The following is a 26,058-nucleotide window of genomic DNA, read 5'->3' as shown; positions in this document are numbered from 1 at the left end:
TCCATTCAAATATTTTCTTATTTTCTATCAAGAATGATATAATATAGGTTTGATCACGTTTATTTCCCAAATCTTCAACAAGCAGCGACCAGAATATTTATATGAATGGAAGTTGTGTACATCACTGAGCCTACCTTTTGCCTACAGTAGTACAATGGAAAACATGCCATTATGTTATAGTACGAGTACAGTACACAATATGTAAGAGCTGAGAGGAAGAAAAGATACAAGATCCAACAAGCCAACCGAAAAGAAATGTCCCCTACCGCCCTCTAGTGAACAAAACATACCAATACACTTTACAAATACCAATAAATCGTATTGTAGGTTTGCATTTTGATGTTTAAACTGACTGTTAAAAAACATGTCTTTGATTCTGTCATAAAATTATTAATTGATTATAATTAATAATAGTTACTGCTTTTATTTTTGAAAAGTTCGACACGGCTTTCACCAAGGACCCGGAAGTACTTACTTTATTATGCTAACGATGTGTCATCAACACATCAGAATTAGGGTGGAAACTGCAACTGAAAATAAGAGTACCAGGCTCCTTAAACATTTATTTAAGGGCCAGTTTAAGTAAGTAACATTGTCTTTGTGAACAGGCTGTCATAAAGTTAACACGATAGCAGGACTTGCCAACGGACTCAAACTGCTAAGCTACGTTGCAATCTTCCACAGCTGGACTGTTAGCAACTGGGCTAACTGGCTGATTCCCTGTCTGTCTACTTGACGGGACGGGAGAGAGATGTCCTGCAGCTTATTGGAGTTTTGTCGGCTCCAAGAGCTCAAAACGGTCAGGGACTACTTGTTCCTGAGCCAGAAAACCGAGCCAGTGGAGGAGAAGAATAAAACGGGTATGTTACCAGGGCTAGATAGACGATGCAAATGCATTATGTAGCATGCTACAGCACATTACTGTCAACCAAAGTGACAACAGTCCAGTTAGCTACCTCTGGAACTAGCTAGGCATAACACTAAGTTAAACAAAGCAATTGCTAACTAACATATTAACGACTATAGCTTAATACCGTTAAACAATGCGGCTAAAGGTTACAGAGGGTGTGTGGGTGACTTTTTATCGGGAACTGACGTTATACTCAAGTTTTTGGCTACAGGTGACAATGGGCGAAATTTAATAATCTTGACTGCATAAAGTAACCGCCCTCTTTATGCATAGCAGGGTTGTACAAAATAATTATTATAATAAATATATTTAACGAAAACCCTACATGAATTCCTTTCATTACTGTTTCTAATGGCACATACTTTGATAGTCAGGCTTTGTAAAGAGAATGATGGATAGAGCTTCATCTGTGCTCTGCTAACAATACCACCAGGCCAATGAGAGGCGAGGAGGAGAACTGTGTCTGCCCTTTGTGCTATGAGTCATCCCACATGAGGCACCTGAACACATCACTGCAGGATGCTGCTGGCCTCAAGTCTTTATTTCATGTGGATGCGTTCAGACCTACAGATCGTGCCATCAGCACAATGTTGTAGCGCTGGAACATTGACCCCCACACACTGCACCAAGGCTTAATGCATTATATATGCCAATGGCAACTGGATTTCATCCTGGATTTTGCTACTTGTTCTGTCACTTTGTTTTTAACACACTGTTAAATGTTTTTAGGTTATTTCTCTGCAGCACAACCTCGATCAGTACTTCCCCTCTTGTACTCTCATTTAGTTGTATACAGTTTGGTAGAACATCATCAATATGTCTGTGTTCCATTAATATTTTTAGTGGTTGGCTTTAACTAGGGCTGCAACTAACGATTATTTTAATAATCGATTAATCTGTCGATTATTTGTTCGATGAATCGGATAAAAAAACAAAAGCATTAATTTCCAACCCTTTATTCAAAAACAGAGCTGACAGTGCAAATTCACAGAGCAAAGAATCTTCAGAAAGTGCACAAACAGGTTGCTCGAACATCCCTGAGCTGTTAAAGTAATAATTTAAAAAAAAAATTGACTAATATCACGAGTGGGGTTCAGCGGGTTACCCACGCCTCTCGGCGAAGGGTAGACACACGCTGATCCACTCAGTGTGGCGCGCGTGCAGCCCCGGACATCTAAGGGCATCACAGACCTGTTATTGCTCAATCTCGTATGGCTGAACGCCACTTGTCCCTCTAAGAAGTTGGACGCCGACCGCACGGGGCCGCGTAACTAGTTAGCATGCCGGAGTCTCGTTCGTTATCGGAATTAACCAGACAAATCGCTCCACCAACTAAGAATGGCCATGCACCACCACCCACAGAATGGAGAAAGAGCATCAATCTGTCAATCCTTTCCGTGTCCGGGCCGGGTGAGGTTTCCCCCGGCCGTCCCTCTTCATCATGGTCCCAGTTCAGAGAAAAACCCACAAAATAGAACCGGAGTTCTATTCCATTATTCCTAGCTGCGGTATTCAGACGACCGGGCCTGCTTTGAACACTCAAACATCTCCGCGACTTATTGAGTGGCGTAATAATCGTGCGACGCAACGAATCGATAATGAAATTCGTTGCCAACTCTTTTAATAATCGATTTTTATCGATTCGTTGTTGCAGCCCTAGCTTTAACACTTCCATACACAACAGCTGTGACTTAAGCCCAGGATTTCACCCCCCTCTATAACAGTAAAATGAGTCACTTTTCTTGGAACGTGCGATCACTGTCATGTTTGCGATGTGTAGGCTACCAGAAAAGTGTCAGTAAGTTCACCGGGTCATATTAAAAGTCAGCATGAGGTCACAAATTATTAATTGGATTTCCTTCTTCCCCTTTTACCTAACAGAAAATGAGTTGTCCTGGGACTCTTCTGACTGGGAGGCGACATGGGATAGTGGAGAAAACAAAGAGGAGGGAGCCACTTCTGCCACAACGGTCTTTCCTTTTGTTTGTCATTCTCTTGTCTAACATTGTCATAACAAAGACAGTATAAGAACATTGACAATAACAGAAAAGCTGCAAACCACTTTGTGAAATATGTGAAACTGACCTGAGGTGTTGTATGTGGTTATCACTCATATATTTGCAGATTGACAGCAAAGGTCCCCTCCCTCTGACTTTCCTCTTTGCCCCACAGGTGGAGGAGGAGACCACAGGGCAGAGGGCCCCTTGGCTGCAGGACTGTGTAGTGTCCCTGTCACCCTGCTCTGACCTGCTAGTAGTGGCCCGCGAACAGAAGGCTGTCTTTCTCACAGGTCAGATGTGCAAACACACACTAGAGCTGTGTCGACTGACGGTTTTGCCGGTAAGGTCCGAGCGTCAAACCGATGAACCGGCATTTGTCATTATGGCACGTTCCGTAGTCATGGCGCCAAATGCAGCTTGTGTTGCATTAGTAATAAGCAATATGACAACTAGAGGTGTTCCGATACAAGTATCGGAAAGGCCTCCAATTAAGCCTAAAATGCTGGATCAGATATCGCCTAGTATGCAAGTCTATGCACCGATCCGATATTGCGTTGCATATCATTTATCAGCTCATTTACCCTACACAGGAACATCAGCAACCCGTTTTTTGATAATGCTACATCGTGAACATAAAGTCTGTTTGAAATCAGCAGGAAGGGCGTCGGTTTACATCTGGAGTGCTGCATAGTCCTGCTTGGCTAATACCAGAGGTTGCATTAAGTTTCATTATGATCCGTTCAAGCTCTATCTAGAAAAAATGAGTATTGGGCGAAGGCAAACTAGAAGATTATATTTGAACACATCTGATAACATTTTAAAGAATTATGACCTGTTTGAAGTTTTGTTTTTTAACGCACTGGAATGGGATCGGTACCTGTTAGCGGCAAATATGAAAGTGTAGGTAATGGATTCAGCATCGGGAAGGACAAAAGTGTATGAGAACATCTCTAATGATGATGACGAGAAGAGATGAAGAAGAGTTAGTCTCAAAGGAAACTAAAACTGCGCCAGTTGTCGCTCATTCATGAGCTCTCTGTCTCATTATGGTTCACTCGTGCTACAATCAACTTTGATATATTTGTTTGATGTTAAGCGGTTGTTTGGTTTAATATTAAACCAGTTTTCAAACCGGCCTAACACAAACACTCATCTCTAAGTACACAGAGGAGTTATACTTTGCTGTTAATGCTCATTGTTTCTTCCAGCTAAGTGGCGTACTGATGACAGCGGCAGAGAGGAGATGACCTTGGCTGTGTCTTGGACTGGAACCCTTAGCACTGACGAAGGGTGAGAGTAAAATTAGATTACCTTAAGGAGGAATGAAAATCACAACACAACAGTTGATTGGTTTGCATTATATCTAATTGATAAAGGAAAATTACACTATATTGGTTGAAACGTACAGGCAAGAATTAGAATGAAAGTCAGACTGACAAGGAAAACTAGAAGAGAAGGGTCACATTGAAAAGGGATATTTGTTTGACTGTGGGGAAACAAGTGAAACATGAGCTAATGCATAAGTGCCTCTTCTCAGGTTTATGAGAGAGAGCGCTGTACAGTGAACCACATCCTACTTTATGTATGTTTCCTCACTGCAGAGAGTGTGTGAGCAGCTCCATCTGTATACCATTGGCAAGCCAGAAAAGGTAAGAAATACTTATGTAAGAAATAGAGGATATGCAGAATGCTGTGTGTGTCTGTACATGACAACATATGTGTGTGTGTGTGTGTGTGTGTGTGTGTGTGTGTGTGTGTGTGTGTGTGTGTGTGTGTGTGCGTGTGTGTGTGTGTAGGAGCTCAACAGGGCGGCCCGATTGGACATGTGTAGTTGTGGGTTTCACTTCCGGCTATGTCCGTTTCTACACAGAGGTACCTTGCTGATCTTATCTTCTTTTTAATGTACTACATTTTCAGATATTCAGCAGAAGAAAGAGAAAATGAAACAAGTCAGTTTTAAATGTAACGCTGGTTGTGTCTCATCAGAACGGGGTTCTCCTCCTGGCCCAGCTGCTGCATGAGGACCCTGTATTGAGGCTCAAGTGTCGCACATACGAGATCCCTCGTCACCCTGGAGTCACTGAGCAGGTGATGCACACATTGTACACACCTACCAGAACTGTGAATGAAAATGATGTTCAGATTCCAAGGAACATTTTGGCAAATACATATATGCTTTCTTGTCAAGAGTTAGATGAGAAGATATCTGCATGATAAATAGGGAACCTAAAGCCAGCACCCAGGTACCTTAACACAGCCTCCTCTGGTTGCTTAGCAACATCACAGTGACTCCCGGAAGTCAGTTCTCCTGGTTAGAAATAGTCTGGCACATATTCCTCCCCCCTCGAACTATAACAACAAACTATAACATGTGTATTAGTGAGCTTTAGAGATCAATTTTGTTACATTTGGATGGAGGCAGACCAGCTGTTCCCCCTCTGTTTCTTGTCTTTATGCTAAGCTAACCGTCTTCTGGTTGTAGCTTCATACTGTATATACCATACAGACACAAAAGTGGTACCAATCTTCTAATGTAACTCTTGTCAAAAAAGCAAATGTTGAACACTTACTTTATTTGTATTTTGACATGTATGTGAAAATAATTCTTGAACTCAGGATCACATTTCTGGGATTAAATTAAAGTTGATGTAAACTCAAGGTTCTCTTTTCCTGAGCTTTTGACCGTGTCCCACCATGTTATTCAGCAGATGTATAATGATGGATTTTCATCCATCCACAGCATGAAGAGTTGAGTATCCTCTACCCTGCCGCTCTAGTCACTATCGACGGCTTCAGCCTCTTTCAATCTCTGCGTGCCTGCAGGAACCAGGTGGCAAGAGGTACTGCTGCTTGTGTGAGCATGTGTGGAATAGTGTGTGTATGTCACCAGCATCCAACTGGGAACAAGCAGTATGCGCATATGCTCGTGTGTTCATATTGTAGGATGAGACGTCATGGGGCTCTAGTGGTAAACGTTAAGTATTAAGTGATCAAAGCATTTTGCGGTAACTAGAGATGTGTTCTTCACTTGTTGGCTGGATGGATAGTGTTTACCATAAGGCATTCAGGTACAAAGGAGATGTACACAAAACTACCACTGCCACACACACACACACACACACACACACACACACACACACACTTACACACTTACTTATACAGTCTCTAGAAGGTTAGAGGCCGTAGCTTCAGCAGGGTTTCTCTGAGCATCTAGTCGTGCTGTGTGGGTGTGTGTGCGCATCTTTCACTTTTAAAGGACAGTGCTCAAGTTTTAAATGTTGCTGAATGCAACACATACCTGCTAGCTATAATTGATGAAATTCCTGGTCAACCAATTCCTTGGTAACCAAATGACCAGCTGTGTTTTCTCCATCCAGCGACAGCAGCAGGTAGTGATGTGATCCAACCTCCTCCCCTGGCCTATAAGAAGTGGGGTCTGCAGGACATGGACACCATTGTGGACCACAGTAGTGTGGGTAAGAGACTATTTTTCAAACAGTCAAATTATTTTTGTTCATACCGGTGGTTGATTGCCCAATGTTGGACTGAATGGTGGCTTACCCATCTTTAGATTTTCTATTACATCACAGAGTTAAAGTGATTAAAGGTAATTCTCAATTAGTACTACAGAATTCTTCATAACACATATGACAAAATTCTTCTCACAATATTTGGACAAGGACACCTTCCAGGGGAAAGCAGCATTCTGTGTATTTTTGTTGGGCTCTACTGTAAGTCCTTTTTTTTTACTCTCGAAGCTTCTAACTCTATATATATATAGATAGATAGATGGATGGATGGATGGATGGATGGATGGATGGATGGAATTTATGGTGCTGCTAGCTCACCCTGTTAATAGAGGTGCGTGTCTCCCTTTTGTGTGTGGCAAGCGAAAGAGCAACGGAACCGCAGTGAAAATGTTGTTTTTGAAAGACTAAATGCCAACAAATATGGATTGAAGCTGAATATTTCGGAAGATGAAAACATGTTGTGAATTTTGGAATTTATTACATCTATATATGTTTACAATAAATTGTAACTTTTGGACTTCACAACGCTCCTGAGTTATTGGAAATGTTTGGATCACACAAGTCAGAAACTATCTTGTGCAGCAACCACTGAAATGTAATTCTACAATTGTTGTAATACTGATCATATTAGCGTAGCGTGATCTTTATCTGCAAATGTGCAGAAATACCGGATTTAAACACAATGAGTAGATATGCAAAAAAAGAAGCTGCACAGCATTTGAATGTTGCTATAGAATTCAATTGTTAACCTTATGAATGAGGCTTTGAACTATACACTCACCGGCCACTTTTTTTAGGCACACCTGTTCAATTGCTTGTTAACACAAATAGCTAATCAGCCAATCACATGGCGGCAGCAGCTCAATGCAATGAGGCATCTAGACGTGGTGAAGACGACTGGCTGAAGTTCAAAGCGAGCATCAGAAAGGGGATTTAAGTGACTTTGAACGTGGCATGGTTATTGGTGCCAGACTGGCTGGTCTGAGTAATTCAAACTGCTGATCTACTGGGATTTTCATGCACAACCTCTAGGGTTTACAGAGAATGGTCAGAAAAAGAGAAAATATCCAGTGAGCGGCAGTTGTGTGGACGAAAATGCCTTGTTGATGTCAGAGGTCAGACAAGAATGGGCAGAGTGGTTGGAGATGATAGAAAGGCAACAGTAACTCAAAAAACCACTCGTTAAAACCAAGGTATGCAGAATACTATCTGTATTGTTGCTGACTATGTCCATCCCTTTATGACACAGTGGGCCCATCTTTTGATGGCTACTTCCAGCAGGATAATGTCACCATGTCACAAAGCTCAAATCATCTCAAACTGGTTTCTTGAACGTGACAATGAGTTCACTGTTCTCCAATGTAATGTTGAACGGTGTATCGATAGTAAAAAGGTACCGCGGTACCCGTACGTTAAAAACGATAAAATTATGCATATTTTTAGTATCGATACTTTACATTAAAATAGAGCACGATCAGAGCGCACTGACTGTTCCGCTTCCTGTCATGCTGCCTGTACGCATTGACTGCAAGGGGGCGGGGCTGCCCAGCGCTCACGCACGCAACAGGCAGCGCTCACTCACAGCGAGTGATCGCAGGGGAGACATGGCATCAAGTGCAGGAGCTTTTGCCGACCGTCCTCGGCTTGTTGGAAAAAAAGATGCCAGAAGTGAAATCTGGAAGTACTTTGGCTCCATTGCAGACAGTGAAGCAAAGCCCACTGACATACAGAGACCCGTCTGCAAAACTTGTTTCAAAGCCACACAGACACAAGGGAGGCAACACGTCAAACATGGCAAAGCACCTTTCAGACAGACACCCCAACTGTTCAAAGAGTTCAAAGAACGACAGGTAGTTTTCATTAATATCCTGCTGTAGGCTAATACATATATTAATGCCATTTGTGTAGTGTTCAAAAAGCTGGGCAGGAACAAGCTGGTAAAAAAGGGAACCATTCAGATGTTTTATTTATTACTATTGTAGATAAATATACCAGTATCGTATCGTATTTCTGGTATTGTATCGAATTCTGGTATCGTAAGTATCGGTTTTAATCATGATATTTATGGCAGGTATCGTATCGAAGTCATAATTTTGGTATCGTGACAACCCTACTCCAATGGCCTCCGCAGTCGCCACATCTCAATCCAATAGAGCACCTTTGGGATGTGGTGGAACAGAAGATTAGCATCATAGATGTGCAGCCGACAAATCTGCAGCAACTGCGTGATGCTATTGTGTCAATGTGGATCAAAATCTGTGAGGAATGTTTCCAACACCTTGTTGAATCTATGCTAAGAATTAAGGCAGTTCTGAAGGCAAAAGAGGGTCCAGCCCGGTACTAGCAAGGTGTACCTAATAAAGTGGCCGGTGAGTGTATATAGACTATATAAATGTCTTGTGCAGTGGAGTCGTATAACGGGAAGAAATTATTGTATTCAAAATCAGTTTGAATAAATGATTGACATTAAACCACTGCTGCACTGATTCCTGTTCATCCCTGTTCTCTCTCATCTCTCCTGTTAGGCATCATGACGCTGTGTGTGTTTGACCAGATGAAGAATGCATCCATCCTTGGGGGGTTTAATGCGTCAGTCAAGGGCAGCCCCCCCGCCATGAGCCAGTATGTCACTGTGGGAGGTGGGCCATACACAGGCTTTTACTATGCTGTAGAGGTGAGAGAGAGCGATGGAGCCAGTTGGGCTGTTTATTTCCCAAAAAGAATGACTGTAATTAATTATTACTCTCTCTGTCTGTCTTTAGGGAAGCTCTCAGCCTCTCCTCTCTCACGTGGCTCTCGCTGTGGCCAGTAAACTTACCTCAGCCCTCTTCAATGCTGCCAGGTGTGTGTGTGTGTGTGTGTGTGTGTGTGTGTGTGTGTGTGTGTGTGTGTGTGTGTGTGTGTGTGTGTGTGTGTGTGTGTGTGTGTGTGTGTGTGTGTGTGTGTGTGTGTGTGTGTGTGTGTGTGTGTCTGTGTGTGTGTGGCTGTGTGGCTGTGTGGCTGTGGCTGTTCAGGCACACTTATGGTTGGGAATGATTGATTAAGCATTTTCTGTTTCCTTTGGATGTCAACACTAAAACTTCGTTGTAAGGAGTGATTCAAAAATCAAAAAATCCTTGAAAAATAGTTATTTAATAAATATTCAATAAAATAGTTTATAAACTGAATTTTATATTCAGTAGGCTATTCAATTTCATTATACTAAACCAGGGGTCGGCAACCCACGGCTCCAGAGCCGCATGCTGCTCTTCGGCCCCTCTGTTGCGGCTCCCTGAGTCCTCCGTCCACACGGCGTTTAAGCATTGTTTTCGAGATGATCTCCGTCCAGACTGTGTGTGATTAACATAAACATAATTTGACTTTTCTAAAAACGTACCGTAAATTAGACAAACAATAGTTAAAGAAAGCAGGTAAAGTCAATAAGTAATAATTCCAAAGCACGAAACTAACACCACATTTAAATTTGTGTAGTTCATTTTTTTTTTTAAAGACAAATAGGGTTGCCCAGTGTTTCCGAGTGCCAGTGAGGGCCTTCATTTCCTGTCACATACACAATTAAAGGCTAACTGCAGCACTATTGACAACTGTGTATCGCTGAAACAGCACAAAGCAGCCCAATCAATACTCTGAATTATAGCCTGTTCTCTTCTCAATGCCAGCTTAATCCATACAGGGGGGTAGTTTGCTTTCAGTCTCTTCTCCCTTATTACTTTTCTATACTCTTGTCTCCCTTCATGCCTTGCCTTAATCCTTTGCATCATCATATTTGTCTCTTGCTAACTTTCTCTGTGTTCATATTTCATAATTTCTTCTTGCTGTTTTTCCTCTCAGTGGATGGCTAGGTTGGAACAAGCACAAGAATGAAGAGGAGGCTGTTCAGAAACAGAAGCCCAAGGTGGAGGCTGCAACACCTTTGGGGATCAGGTAACAATCATGATATCTCGACACAAATGCAGCAATGCCCTTTTGTGCCTTATTGATATTGGCAATATGAAGCTTGTTGATTCCCCTCCGTCGTCCTTTCTTTTAAATCCGACCTCTTCCGCCCAGATTTGGTCTTCCAGACTCCCGTCGTCATGGCGAGTCCATCTGTCTGTCCCCCTGCAACACGCTTGCGGGAGTAACGGATGACTTTGGTCGAGTCACACTGCTGGACTTGGCCAGGGGCATTGCCATCCGCATGTGGAAAGGTGAGGACAGAGTAGAGAGGAAAGACCAAGGACTCAGAACTGAATAATATAGAGGTTTTAAAAAGGTTAAATAAATCGTTTGGATGTTTTGAAGTGGGGTTGTATGAGGTACTACAGTAGATAAAGGTCCGCACACCCCCAGTTTGGAGAAACAGACAGGAGTACCAGCAGAGGAGAAAAATAATGTACTGCTGTGTACGCTATAATAAGTATATTTTTATCGCTCTACCTTTGTCATACAGCCCTTTCCGTTGGAGAACTGAAGTAGTTGTATCCATCTATGCTCTCTTCTGACAAAATAGTAATTTTACCTCACGGAACACAGGAGTTGCTGGTCTACCACTTCCTTGATTGGTTAGTTTGTTTGTGTTATTGTGTGACTTTGGAAAATCCGAGCTAACCTTTCAAAACATCAAATCACACAACACTCACTAACTAACTGGTCGGGGCAGTGCTAGACCAGCAACTCACGTGTTCTGCTCGTTAAAATGACTGTTTGTCAAAGGAGTCTTCTGGCTTTGAACAGTGCATTGATAACAGAGCAGGCAGTCTGGCGGCAAGGTAAAGCAGTGAAAATATTCAAAATATGGCATACACTTAAACCGATATTGATTTTTTTATTTTAGGCAGGCCTTTTTTAAGTGGCTAGGAGACGTTTAGCTGCTGGCCCCGTCCACAGTAGTAGCCTTGTCATGAAACGTCACTCCAAAAAAATCTGAACTATCCCTTGAAGCATGGAGCACGTGCTAAGAAGGTAGAGGTTTCATATCCCTCTTTTACATTCCATTTCTCTTTATCGGAAGTATCCATGTGGTCTGAGAGACATGCTAACTATCAAACATTCATAGACTCCTTCTTTAATATCATAAGACCATTCATTGATTTAACTTAACTGCAGGTTACCGAGATGCTCAACTGGGTTGGCTGCAGGTTCCGGAGGAGCGCGGTGATCGGGAGTTCTCCCCCTCTGCCTCCCTTCCCAGACGCCATGCGTTGTTCCTGGTCATCTACGCACCCCGCAGGGGAATCCTGGAGGTGTGGGGGATGCAACAGGGGCCTCGAGTTGGAGCCTTCACTGTGGGCAAACACTGCAGGTATAAACAATGCGGAAACTGAAGGCGAAAACTTTTTCTGACAGCTGTTCTTTCTTAGACTCAATAGCATCACAAACAAAGCAGCACATGTGCATTTTCGTATGTAGTACCACAGAAGAATACGCTATACACTTGGACACTCACGGATAGACAAACTGGGGAATAGCACACAATATAATATATGTAAAATGTTGTTGTTTTGTGCGCGTCCACTTCCAGGTTGCTGTACGCTGGCTACCGTCTGATGGGGGTGAACAGTGTTACCAGTAAGGGCTGGCAGCTCCTCACCCAGCAGGTGTGTCTGCTGGATCCCATCACAGGAGCATTGAGGACAGTGAACATCCCCTTCCATCTGGCCCTCAGGTTGGTTCACAGACATACATGAACTTCAGAGATACTGTAGATCAGCGTTTGTCATGTGTGCGTTTTTAAAAGAAATAGTCCAGCACCTTTTGAAGCACACTAAATAATACTTAATACTGTATCTCACTTGTTTATACCGTACAAAAGGGAAACTGTTAATTTGACAAGTTGCAGCCTTAATGGGGGTCATGTCCAAGACTATTCTTCGGCTAGCAGCAGAAACTAACACTCATGACTCATATATGTACCCCAGCTAGCTAATTGGTTATCACTTGCTAACATGCCAAATAGGCAGCAAAATGGTTGTGTGCTGCTGTTGAATGTAGCTTAGCCTCCCCGCATACAAAACCATCGCCTGGCACATTTTAAACCTATTTGTTTTTCTGAATCTTCATAGCTTGTTACCTAGCTAGCTCCCCACTAGTGACCGCCTGCTTTCACGCATGACTTGCTGGCTCGCTGGCTGTCCTCTGCTCCTGTCCCCCCTTTACTGTATGAATAGCAGAGAGACGGGGCCAGAGGTCTCGCTGCCTCGTGCACACACAGAAAACCTCAATTTGTCTCTTTCCGCTCATACACCTCTTTATACATCCATGTCATATAACATGTAAAATTCTGCTCAAGTGGAGCCTTTTCTGATTGTCTGTTTATAACGGACGTATCGGTTTTTGACCGATTCCACTTTGGATTTGGGAAAATTTTTGACGAAGCAGAGTTTTGTATCTGTTTAGCCGTATGGATTTGAACTACCAATTTTCAGACACCTTACAGTTAATCTTTACGCCCCTACGTTCTAGTAATATTTGTATTATGTACCTCAGCTATAGAAGCATATAACTTATTTTTGTACAAAATGTACTCACTCGATTCAACAGGAGGCACATTTAGGTCCTGCTAAAGAATGGGAATTTATGGCAACTTGACTTTCATAATTTACTTTCACAACCAAGGTTTTCAACCACAGCTCCAAAAGTCTTCATATTCTCACAAACAAATTGCCTTCACACATTTTAGGCTTTGATATCCAAACCCTTCTTTATCTCTCTTCCCCCTTTTCAGTGACAAGAAAAGCGAGCGAGCCAAGGATATGCACCTGATAAAAAGACTGACCACTCTACTGAGGAGCAGAGAGGTGGAGCCTGGTAAGAGATACAGGATGTATGGAGATGTAAGAGAGGTTTGAATCTGTGTCCTTCTATGTGCCTACACATCTTTTTACTTTTCAGACATTTTGGAGAGCGAAGCAAAAAGTGTGTTGCTGGATATCAAACACCCCGCCATTAAAAAGCAGGTACAAACAAAGCTACAAAACAAACTGACTCACACACTAACAGAGAGGCCTGGTGTCTTTGTGGTAACAGTCAAAGTCTTCCCTCTTGCTTCTAGGCTTTGGAGTCTCTGCTGTCAAACAAGAATGCGCCTGTCTCATGTCTAACTAACGTCACATGCGCCTTAAATGACACTCTGAAGCAACAAGGTAACGTGACGGTTTATTATTAAGAAAAAATGTTGTACTGTAAGTGTAAAATGTTCCGTACATAACATACAATCTGGTTTATCTGTCTTTGTTTGTGGTTATGTATTTCTGTGTATCACAGACCCTGAGGAAGTGGATGCAGCATTACTCCAGCTCTGCTCCTCACAGCTGAAATTGCTTCAGCTCTACACAGACATCCAGAACCTGCACTCTGGTGCAGACAGAGAGGCCTGCTCTGAAAATGTAAGGACATACACATATGTAAAGCTTGTTAATGGCACTCACATAGACGTTTTTAAACTGTAATACACGATACAAAACTACATAATACCATATGATAGGCTTACACAAGGTTTTTGATAAAGCGTCTAACTAGGGCAGTATTGTTGCTACGTGGTTATTATTAGTATATTCTTATTATATTAGTTTGTTGCACTTATTGTATTCCTTTGTTTCTGCACTGTACGTTTGCTCTGGTTTATGCTCTTAGATACTTGTTTAACAAAGGAGATGCACTTATGACTTCTGGTGACTAGTTGAATACACTTATTGTAAGTCGCTTTGGATAAAAGTGTCTGCTAAATGACTGTAATGTAATGTAATTAGTAGGGCTGCAAAAACGAATCGATAAAAATCGATTATTAAAAGAGTTGGCAACGAATTTCATTATCGATTCGTTGTGTCGCGCGATTATTACGCCACTCAGTGAAGTGCAGTGAGGTTAGTCACTAGTGGCTGGTGTCGAGGGGAGACCTTTTCAGGGGAGAGCCAGGCCGCTGGACTTCTGCTGCTGCTAACTTTCTGCAGCAAAGTCCCACCAAAAATGAACTGGATCCGTCTTACAATCAAAAAGTATTTAATTAACATGAGAAGCTAGAACAGTTGCAGACAGAATTACTCTATCGATATCAATATGTCCCTTGGGGCTGAGTCCTCACTTGCACCACCTAATCGGCCAGCCCAGCTGGTCAACTCCGGAGTGGTAACGGCGCGAACAGAACCCAAAACTCTCTGCAACTATCCTATATTTAAAAGTCTCTGTCCGAATGTTTAAATGTCCAGTATCAGCCTCTGTGATTGGCCGAAATACAATAAACCCCTAGTGGCTTTGGCCAGTTATCAGCTCAGTGTTTGGTTGAAGTCGTCCGGACTCCTCCTGCTCTGTTGGTCATCTGTCCAGCTCCTCTGTGTCCCCTTTGATGTCCCGTTTGATGTCTCTGGTCCTCGACCTATTCCCTTATATGGTCGTGAAGAGCCTGTCCTCTGCATTCCTCACTGACCCTATCTCCCCTGATCTCTCTGCCTCATGGCTCAGAACCCCCTAACCTATGTGACTGTACTTTGGTTCAATACTTCCAATGATTATGTTAAAGACTCCTACAAGTAAACTTATTGCAAACATATTATATCTTCTATAAGTAAACATCCTGTAAACCTATATTACATTCCATAAGTAAATATATTGTGACTCTTAACATAATTTACATTCTCATCATTGTGACAATTTTATTCACCACTAGGGGTGTTATTAATTCTACTAAATAATGCTTTTAATACTTAAATTCTCCACACTGGTGAGGCACTGACTATTTCAGAGTCAGATTTACAAATATATGAACCCAATATAGAGCAGCTTAAATCACCATTCAATTGGCAACTTGCACATTGACTACTGGTTGTTTTTTCATATTTCATATCAGCATTCTTTACACACATTGGTAAGGTACATATTTGATTGCACCGGGAGCGTCTGCTCCGCGATCTGTGACCTGCCCCACCAACCTGTTTCAGAAGCGGAGCGCTCGCGGGCGCGACCCGCGAAAATCTGTGTAACAACCACGGATTTATAAAGAGAACAACAAACACAGGTTGAATTGCTGTTGATATGGTCATATTTCCCTGTTTTTTTAGAATTGTTAAAGCTTAGATATTTAATCTTCAACATTTGCAAGCAAAATAGAAGAAGAAGAAAAGTGTAGAAGAAGAGTAACGGCACTACAAGCATGAACCCGACCCGTGGGCTCTCGCGCGCCCCCTTCAGTGAGGCAGAGGTACTGTTTGCTCCCCTCTGTGCTTCTTCACTGCGGTTTCTGTCAGATCAACAAGACTGAATATGTTCTACACACACGTGAAGTACAATACATGACCTATTCTATGGAAAGAAAGGACTTATAATACAAGTGTCTACAAATATTACAGTGGTGACAAACAATGAGAAAGCAAAAGGCACGCGCTTAACCCAGTTTGTTAGGGATTGCGCAATCTGAGGTGAGGCACAGCTCTTCGCTGCCTCACCTCGCGTGTCTCCTCTCTGTTTGAACAGGACATGAGCACATTCAGCGATTTTGACTATAAAAAGGAGGCTCTGCCTCCCCTGCCTTACCTGACCGCACGTCCCTGGTCACCCAATAAGTGGCAGAGAAGTTTGAGTGTTCACAGCAGGCCCAGTCGCTTGAATAACGCAGCTAGGAATAATGGAATAGGACTCCGGTTCTATTTTGTGGGTTTTTCTCTGAACTGGGTCCATGATTAAGAGGGATGCATGGTGCATGGCCGTTCTTAGTTGGTGGAGCGATTTGTCTGGTTAATTCCGATAACGAACGAGACTCCGGCATGCTAACTAGTTACGCGGCCCCGTGCGGTCAGCGTTCAACTTCTTAGAGGGACAAGTGGCGTTCAGCCGCACGAGATTGAGCAATAACAGGTCTGTGATGTCCGGGGCTGCACGCGCGCCACACTGAGTGGATCAGCGCGTGTCTACCCTTCACTGAGAGGCGTGGGTAACCCGCTGAACCCCACTCCTGATATTAGTCCATTTTTTTTTTAATTATTACTTTCACAGCTCAGGGATGTTCGAGCAACCTGTTTGTGCACTTTCTGAAGATTCTTTGCACTGTGAATTAGCACTGTCAGCTCTGTTTTTGAATAAATGGTTGGAAATTAATGCTTTTTAGTTTGTAGTTTTTTTTTATCCGATTCATCGATTAATCGAACAAATAATCGACAGATTAATCGATTATTAAAATAATCGTTAGTTGCAGCCCTAGTAATTAGTACTCATAACTCTATGATAAACACTTATGGTCTCCCCACCCAACAGGACTCCCTTGAAGGCATAGAGGATGAGTTGTCCCGTGTTGGCCCCACCTTGCAACGCTACGCCCAGCTCACCGCGAGACCAAGTGTTTCCTTCGCCCAGGACTCACCTGACTCACCCATGCCAGCCCAAGCCTTTCTTTCTCAGATGGAGTGCACCGACGACGAGGGGTTGAGGGTCACCCGCGGCTCTGAAACCAAATGGAATCATCTAGGTATGGTAACATTTGTATGCACATTGTACGACCAGACCTTTACCATGACACAATCAAAATATATGAGGCTATGTGTAGCATTTTGTTCATCTCAGTGTGACACTGCCAAATCAATTGATGCGTAAGTATCAGGTAAGAGTATGAAGCTTCATTTGGCAGTGAGATGCTGGTAGTGTCTGTCTTACACCAGTGGAATTCTATTGCCGTCTTTCTCCATGTGTAAAAACAGGATAGGTAGGATTTACACAAGTCACACAGAGGGTTGTGGAGGAGAAAAGAAAAATACTTTTTGATATACAGAAATCTCACTGACATCAGTGCACCACACAAGTCCAGACTGAGGACTTTACTCTTGTGTGTCCTTTGCAGGGAACTTTATGTTCTGGGGTTGTCTGTGTGGAAAGAGCCCTCCCCATAAAGTCTGTGACACACTGCAGCAGGCTGGCATCAGTCCACAGCAGCTGCTGGTAAGATGGAGGAAAGGATTGGTTGAAATTAAGTTGTGTTTTGCTCATGGAGGTAAAAGTGCAGTCAGATGATTATGTGGACTAATGTAATTATGATGTAGTTTTTGGAATGGGAATGTTGCCTATAGACCCCAAAAACCTTCCATAAAAAGAATGGGAATGACAGCAATCCATCCTTAAACAAGTATTTTAGTACAGGAGTGCCACCACTTTAAATGAATGCTCATTCCTCTAATATTTCTGTTTGACCCTTTTACACCTGCTCCTCTTCCGTTCAGTCTCTGTTGCTAAGTGTGTGGTTGCAAAGAGAGAAGGAGGTGCTGCAGAAACCAGAAGAGGCCGTTAGAAATCTACACACGCTACTCATCGGCCTCAGCGACATGAAAGGTGTGTGCTTGTGTCCAGCGTGGGCTGACTCATTTGCAAAAGTGTCAATCCATGAAAAAAAGGAGGAGGAGGAGACTGTTAACACTTCCTCTTTTCAGGAGCTGTTGAGGAGTCGTGGGACCCCCAGTCCATCTCTCCCTGGTGGCAGCAAGTTCGCTGCACATGCATCCAGTCCCACAATGCTGCGGCTGCTCTGCTGGCCGCCTTCGTTGCTCACCGTGCTGCCAAGGCGAGCATCACAAGCCGGGCTGACAGCAAGGTAGTCTCATGCACACACACAGATATACACACAGGAGTGCACTCATCAGTCTGTGGGTTGACTTTTATTTACGAGTTGGTACTCCCCCACCTTCTTCACCAACACTATAACTACTTCTAGGCATAATACCCGCAACTAAAACCACACTCAGTGACCCGTTTTCTGTGTTTGTGTGGGACAGTTTCAGTCAGAGTGGGAGGCGGTGTCCCTAGAGCTGGAGCAGTGGGTGGTGTGTGTTCGCCAGCTGGAGGACGTGCTGGTGCTGCAGACTCTGCTGTTGGTGCCTCCTCCTCAGGGAGCAGCAGGGGGTGCTGCAGCTCAGTGCTCCATCAAAACGCTGCTGGAGGGAGGCACAGGTAAGCTGTAAAGAAGAATATCCTCGGGGATGTATGCAGGCAGACAGATGAGCTATCAAAAAAGTAAGACCGCGGTTCTTTCTTGTTAGCTATGATGTGTTTCTTTCTGTTTTTGGGTAAATGGGTATTACAACAACAAACAACTGATCCTGACAAAAGAAAAATTTCACCTGCCAAAACATTTTTAATCACTTGTTTTCACAGTTGATAAAAAACATGTCTTATTATTATCCAAAACGGATTTTAAACAAAAGGCTAAAACAATTTAGACCAGAATTTCTCTTGGGGTTTCCGTAATAATCTTGGTGTGGCTACATAAAACAGATCTTCTATTTGTGTCGTTTTCTTTTTTACATCTGTAAAGGTGGCATTGCCGACAGTGTCTCCAAGTGGGTGTTCAGACACAACTTGGCCCCTGAGCGACTGAAGGAAATTCTCCAAAAGAGAGAAGACGAAGAGGTAGACGAAAAACTAGAGCAGAGGACTGTAGAAGAAGGAAATGAGCAGGAGGAGAAGAGCCAAGAGGACACAGACAGGACAGCAGGTCAGGACTAAGAACCGGACAAGAACTGGACAAGAACTGATCAAAATGTTGACATACATAACTGTGGATATTCACTTCTACATTGGCTCTCATGCTGAATAGGTTTATCTGTGCTTTTATCGGTAATGTTGTTAATAGCCTTTGTAGATTCATACAGCATAACTAGAGCAATGTTATGACTGCCACAGTACACACAGTACACACTATATCACACACTTTATACCCTCAGATCAAATCCAAGTCAAACAAAGTCCACTGTGTTTTCCAGAGCTGTTGGTGGCAGTGAGCCAGCGGTTCCCACACTCCCTCTCACCTGACTTGCTCTTCGCCCACTGCTGCTGGGAATATGTAGTGCAGTGGAACAAAGACCCCGAGGTGCACATTCACACACACACACACACACATACACACACACACGCATAGGTTTTTTGTTTATGATAGTTCAGAAGAAGTAAGACAGCCATTAAATGTTTTAAACACCAATGTTTATCTTCAGTTAATTTGGTGTATATTATCACTACTCGCTGCAGCAAGCCAATTTCACCGAAGTGGGGGAAGGCAGGTTTTCCTAAACCCAAGGAACATGGATGACAAATAACTAATCCCCTTTGTTCTTAAATCTGGACCCGCTTCTCTTCCTAGGAGGGCCGATACTTCTGGTTGGCTGTTGAACATTTGAAGCTAGTCTCCTGTCCATATATCCAACTAGGTGAAGGGCTTTTTTTTGTTCATGCTTATTACATGCAAATATTTTAATATATTAATGTCTAATCCATCTAATCATATTTGTGTCTATAATTGTTGGAAACGGTGTACTTTTCCTCAGATATGCATTAAATAATAGCTCAAATATGTGAGCGAAAGTACTGTGTTACCAGAAGTGATGTTAACGTCCCCACTTTGTAAATCAGTAGCCTACCTTCTGAAAATGACCATCACTGGTGTTAATACTGACTTCACGGAATCTTCCTCACAGGTATTTCTGCCATGATGTGGAGTACGTTCATTGTCAAGCGTTTCTCAGCCGCAGCCTTCCTAATGGAGAAGGTAAGTCATGCACATGAAGTGCACAGTGTGTCTGATGGAAGGCGTTGTCTGTGAGGCTATATTTAAAATGTTAACACTTCCTTTTCCTAGGTGGGGAAGGCACCTAAAGATCGCTTATGTCGACGGGTAAGTACGTATAGATTTGATACGATTATTTTAGATGTGAAGTGTTTCAATTCAAGTATTTCGCTGCATGTTTTAAGGATGTGAGTTTATGTGTGCAGGATGTTGGGATGGGAGACAAAGCCATGACGTCATTCCTGGGCTGCTGTGTCCAGCTGCTGCAGATCCTCATGGAGGTGACTGGAGCCATTTGTCTATTATTGATTACTATGCAAGTAAAGAGATTCCAGGAAAAGCAGAGCATGGAGAAACCCATCACTACCACTACTAACCACACCTACTGTATACTTGATACGCATCTGATCTATTCGCTAGTTCGGAACAATGTCCAACAACTTTTTATTATTACCTGCAGTAATGCTTTGTGTCTGATAGGGTTTCTCAACAAAATAGTTCAATAGAAATTCTTACAATTCAGTCTAGAATATATAAACATACAAATGTTGCTCATTTCAAAAGTTTAATTGTTGGATATAATGTATCCCGAAAAGGTGCAGGGGGGACTTTAAAATCTGTGCATGTGTTGTAATCTGCACTTGACTGCATTGACTGTGAACTAAACTGTGATTTAAGATTATAATATGACAAGCACACAAGCTTTTTTCCTCACCATCTCTTCGGTCGCTTTTTGTCACACAGGCGGACTCGGCGGTGGAGGACGTTGCCCCTCCGGAGCTGTCCGTGGAAGAGGCGTGGTGCGGGGCCGAAGGCCCTGCGTCCCTCGTTGAACTAGCTGAACTGGCCCTGGGGCAGAGAGGCGTCTGCTTCACACTGGTGCAACACCACTGCCTGTTAGCCTCCCTGCTGCACGCTGCTATGAGCTTCAGTCTGAGGGTCAAACCACTCAGTCTGTTTGAAGGCAAGGTGAGGAGATGGGACACACACACACACTCATGTTGACCTTTCTACAGAAGTTAAAAGTCCCAACAAGACTTAAGACATAATTTACTAGCCACTAGATACTTTTATCCAAACAGATTATCATCATTTGCATTGTTCACTGATTTTGACTTTGCGTTGTGTCATCATGTATTGATTCATAATGCAGTATTATATATATATATATATATATATATGGAAGTGAAAAACAACTTTTCTAAGTCTGACCGAACGTGTTTTCTCTCCTGTGTTTATGACTTAATAAGGGACAAAACATTTTTTTTGCCAGGATCATTTTGTTAAGTTTCGTTTTTTTCATCTGTGAAGTGTTTATTGTTGTAATTCTCATTTCGACCACAAGAGGCTAAAGTGCACCACTCTCCACTAAAGCGTTAATGTTTTTCATTTACACAACTTGATAACACACGATATATGTATGAGTGTTGTCAAAAATATTGAATTATTAATACATATCGATACTGAATATTTGAAACTGTTTCATTATTCATTTTCTGCAGTATCGATACCGGCTGCGCTTTCTGCTTTCTCTTCTCTGCAACAGCAACTTTACACACACTGCTATTTATCTTTTAATAGAAATCTGAAATTGTATGCACTCATTTTTGTAAATGTGTCCCTGTGGTATCAAAAATGGTCTGAAATTGATACTTTTCAAGGTATTGTATCAGTTAGAAATTCAAGTATCATGACAACACTAATATGTACCTTGTGTTTAGAGTCCATAGAGAAATAACCCGACCAAAAAATCACCGACCAGAACTTTTTGTCTGTTCGCATATGAAAACATGGTTTATTGGGTAGAAGGGACTAGTGATGCCCCCACTGAGCCATTATGAGAGACGCTTGACCTGCTGAAATATGTTAATTAACCTCCTGAATCCGACCCGACCCACAAACCACCAACTCTATGCATTCTAGTAGCATAGACAAACACACTCAAGTTGGCTCGCTCGACTCGTGCATCACTTGAAGTTACACAATTTGACATAGTGTTAATCCTCAATGAATTAAGTATTGTTCTGGTTTCTGTTGCAGCCATTATTTAGACTATTGAATGTTGACTATGTTCAACTTTTCAAAATAAGGTTTTGTATCTACTGACCACTTTGAAGTTAAATCTTACTGTAATCTTTCAAACATCCCAGGGTAAGAATGCTTTCTTCAGAGATCTGACGTCCATCCAGTTGATGCCCACTGGAGACATGGACCCAGGCCTGGTCTCGCTACGACAAGAGGTGAGGAGGGGATCTACGTCTAGAGAAAATGAAGATCTTGAAAGCAAACGTTTGTTGTCATCTCATTCCATCTTTCCCACATTCCTGCTCCGTCTCAGTTCCTCCTCCGGGTGCTGACCGGCTGGGTTCAGGCTATAGATGATCCTTCCAGCTCAGCCCCCGGCACCAAGTCCCCCCCTCTGCCTTCTAGTGGCCCCAAGGCTGACTGGTGGCCCTCGCTGTGTCTGGAGCTAGGCTCCTTATTGCAGGTCAATCCCGACATCCTGAGGCGGCACATCGTCTGCGAGCTTTACAACCAGGGCCTGGACCTCCGGGCTGAAGAGGCAAGGCAAAATGTGGTTTTCTTTTGTGGCAGACAGAAGCTAAAATCAGGATTTTACTACTTTTATAAAACCTTTTATGCTGATCAGTGCTTGATGATTCCTACAACCCAATGTTCTGATGTAACTCTTATCCCCCAGGTGATGCTGGAGGTGGAAGATAAGGATGTGCTGGGCTCCCAGTTGTTGGTGCTGACTGGCCAGAGGCTGAGTTACTCGCTGCTTCACAGCCAGAGCCAGACGCAAGCTGCCATGGAGCTGCTGGCTCGCCTCCCCCCCACCCTCTGCACGTGGCTCAAGGCTATGGTGAGACACCAAAACAATGTCATCTGATACATTCAAGACATTTCATGCGCTGGTTCTTATAGAAAAGAGCATCTAGACTCTAAGGACATTTATATGATGCACTTTCACTATAATATTAATGTCCTTATAATGTAAGTAAAGTCAGAGAAATGTTTCCCATGAATAATATGTTTTAAAGAATAATGAATAGGACTAGTTCAGGATTGGTGGACTCTTGTTTTGGCCTGAGCTCTATCACTGCCCCTTTAGCTTTTTTTCTGTTCTTTGGTCGATTATTTTTTTCCTTTGCTGATCTTGCCTTGTTATCAGCCATAACCAAAAAATGTAAGGTAAAAATAAGCCATACAGTTTTGCAGTGGCAGGCCCAGCTGCCTGTTTAACAATGGAATGTATTTTGTGATGCAGGACCCTAGTGAGCTGCGGTGCCCCCTGGTCCCACTGTCCCAAACCAGCAGGCTGGTCGGCCGTCTGATTGAAATCCTGCCAGAGAATCACGCCCAGTACAGCCTGGCCCTGCACCTTCTGGAGGCTGTGGATGCCCTCACCACTGAGGACTCTACCTGAGGGGGAGGGGGGAGTGGGTGTGGGTATGTGGTCACCTTTTTAAAGGAGTGGTCATAGTAGGCAGGTGGCGAGATAAGGAAGGAAATAACAAAGAAATGAAAATCTGTGACTGATGGAGGCAGACAGGTGTAGTATGTATGGCGACTGCAGATAGACCCCCACCACCACCACCCACTATCTAATCAGAACCAGGTCTGTACCACCTCAGGATTGGAGTTGTGGTGTCCAGAAGTCCCATGCAGTCCACAAAGAGAACGATGATGAATGGCCTTCTCACCCTCTTACATCATTGAGATGGAGGACATGTTGTGTTTTGTCATTCAGCTCATGTTAATAACAAACCTTTGTCCTCACAACTTCATTGTAGTAGGCTGTGGGTGGGTAGGATAGGCTTTTACATTTTTTAATCCATATTTTGGTGCATGTAACATAAATTGTTATTGTTATATAAATACTTGTGTTATTGAAGAGTATTGTCGGAATATGATTATGAGATGGTTATTAAGGAATGGGGCATGTCTTTTCTTTGTCACTTCTCCTTCACTTTCAATCGGATTAACCTCGAAAGTCCGTGTGTTGGTGTCCTCACTGTGTGCCATATCAAGTTCCTCTTTCACTTTCCCTCTCATGGACAAAAGATGTATCATAAAAAATATGGACCTTATTTTGTATTTATATATGCAGACAGTACTGTACTAGCTGTGCCTGTAAACCTCCTGTTCTGTAGTCTTATGTCCAGCTGTTCCCACTGGGCTGATCCAGAATAAAGAGGTTTCTCAAAAGCTTAGTTGTTTATGTTGACCTATTGCAGTGTTGTTGGCTACTTGTTTAATTGTGATGATACTCTTAACACCATGTTAAGTGGTAGAGTATGCCATAAAAATTCATTGAAAAAGTAACAGTATAAAATAGTTATAGTATGTCATAAAAACAGTATGTTGAAAAAACATGAATGAATACATGGTACAGTTTGTTATAAAAGTGTCATAGTATTGTATGTCGTAAAAAGAATAGCATATTGAAAGTATGTTGATAAAATGTTATTAAGTTGAAAAATAATTTGTTAAAGACTAAAAGTATATGTTGAAAAAAAGGTCTTATGGTATGTCGAAAATACATTATAAAAATATTCAAAGTACAGTATGTCATAAAATAAGTAAGGGTATAGTATGTCGTGGAAAAAATAGCATAGCTTGTCGGAAAAATCTTCAAAAATGTTTTTAAAAAAAGTCGTAATATATATTGTATGTTGAAAGAGTCATAATATTGCATGTCCTAAAAAGTCAAAGAAAGGAATGTCGAAAAAAGTCATAAAAAAAGTTGAACTATAGTAAGTAAAATCATTTATTGTATTGTATGTTGAAGAAAGCTATGCTTGTTAAAAAGGCATGGTATAGTATGTTGCAAAAAGTCATACAAATTCCATTGTATGTCAAAAGAAATGATAAAAATGTCATAGTATAGTATGTCCAAAAATGTAATAGTACAGTATGTCAAAATAGGCAGAGTATGGTATTTTGACTATTTGTTATAGTGTATAGGTCCGTATTCTGAATTCCTATCGAAATTTTCAGAGTTCTTATCAAATCTAGTCTTTAAAACAGATAAAGTAATTATTGTAGGTGACTTTAATATTCATGTGGATGTCGAGAATAACAGCCTTAGTTCTGCGTTTATCTCATTAGATTTGCTTGGCTTCTGTCAGAGTGAACAGAAACCCACTCACTGTTTTAACCCTCGACCTGGTTCTGACTTATGACATTAAAATAGAAGATTTAATAGTCTTTCCACAGAACCCTCTTTTATCGGACCATTATCTAATAACTTTTGAATTCCTACTAACGGAGTGTACGCCATTAGGCAAACGTTTCTACACTAGATGTCTATCTGATGGTGCCGTAGCTCAGTTTAAAGAAGCGATTCCGTCTTTATTTAACTCAACACCATGCCTCAATATAACAGATGACTCCTGTGATAACTTTAGTCCGACCCAGGTTGATGATCTTGTCGATAGTGCTACAGGCTCACTGAGAAGGACACTAGACTCTATTACTCCTCTAAAAAGGAAGTTAGTAAAACAAAGGAGGTTTGCTCCATGGTATAACCCTCAAACCCGCAAATTAAAGCAAACATCGCGAAAACTTGAAAGAACATGACGTTCCACTAACTTGGAAGAATCTTGGTTAGTCTGACGAGACAGTCTTAAGATATATAAGAAGGCCCTCCGTAATGCCAGAGCGGCCTATTACTCATCATTAATAGAGAAAAATAAGAATAACCCCAGGTTTCTCTTCAGCACTGTAGCCAGGCTGACAGACCTCAGTAGTAATGACTTCATGAACTTCTTTAATGATAAGATTATAACTATTAGAGAGAACATTAATAATCTACAGCCCTCGACTAGTACCGCTCTATCCTCAAATAGAGTAACCTTGGAAACAGCTGTAAACCCTGATAAATATTTAGATGGCTTTACTCCCATCGACCTTGACAAATTGACTTCAACAATTTCTACGTCTAAACCTTCTTCCTGTCTCTTAGACCCTATACCGACTAGACTGCTTAAAGAAGTGCTACCGTTAGTTAGCAGGTCTTTACTAGATATGATCAACCTGTCTTTACTAACAGGCCATGTACCACAGTCCTTCAGAGTAGCTGTAATTAAACCTCTTCTT

General features: G+C 42.2%; 1 protein-coding gene across 1 annotated transcript; it reads left to right on the top strand.

The window, feature by feature from the left end:
- The first annotated feature begins 512 nt into the window (after positions 1 to 512).
- Positions 513 to 24,148, top strand: rab3gap2 (RAB3 GTPase activating protein subunit 2 (non-catalytic)). The gene is made up of 36 exons (XM_079175309.1): positions 513 to 582; positions 685 to 860; positions 2,792 to 2,880; positions 3,083 to 3,200; positions 4,119 to 4,200; positions 4,512 to 4,559; positions 4,707 to 4,782; positions 4,897 to 4,998; positions 5,651 to 5,750; positions 6,288 to 6,386; positions 8,966 to 9,114; positions 9,203 to 9,282; positions 10,272 to 10,364; positions 10,491 to 10,630; positions 11,529 to 11,724; positions 11,944 to 12,087; positions 13,147 to 13,229; positions 13,314 to 13,378; positions 13,474 to 13,564; positions 13,686 to 13,807; positions 16,665 to 16,875; positions 17,245 to 17,342; positions 17,621 to 17,729; positions 17,828 to 17,988; positions 18,170 to 18,344; positions 18,709 to 18,888; positions 19,157 to 19,263; positions 19,531 to 19,597; positions 19,865 to 19,935; positions 20,026 to 20,061; positions 20,160 to 20,234; positions 20,698 to 20,922; positions 22,104 to 22,193; positions 22,292 to 22,516; positions 22,655 to 22,819; positions 23,225 to 24,148. The coding sequence occupies exons 2-36, from the start codon at positions 752 to 754 to the stop codon at positions 23,381 to 23,383; spliced, it is 4,140 nt and encodes a 1,379-aa protein (XP_079031435.1). The 5' UTR covers positions 513 to 582; positions 685 to 751; the 3' UTR covers positions 23,384 to 24,148.
- The last annotated feature ends 1,910 nt before the right edge of the window (positions 24,149 to 26,058 follow it).

This window comes from Pholis gunnellus (genome assembly GCF_910591455.1).
Source record: "Pholis gunnellus genome assembly, chromosome: 15".
Lineage (NCBI taxonomy): Eukaryota > Metazoa > Chordata > Actinopteri > Perciformes > Pholidae > Pholis > Pholis gunnellus.
Note: the sequence above shows the minus strand (reverse complement) of the source record. Positions and strands in the feature narration are given on the sequence as shown.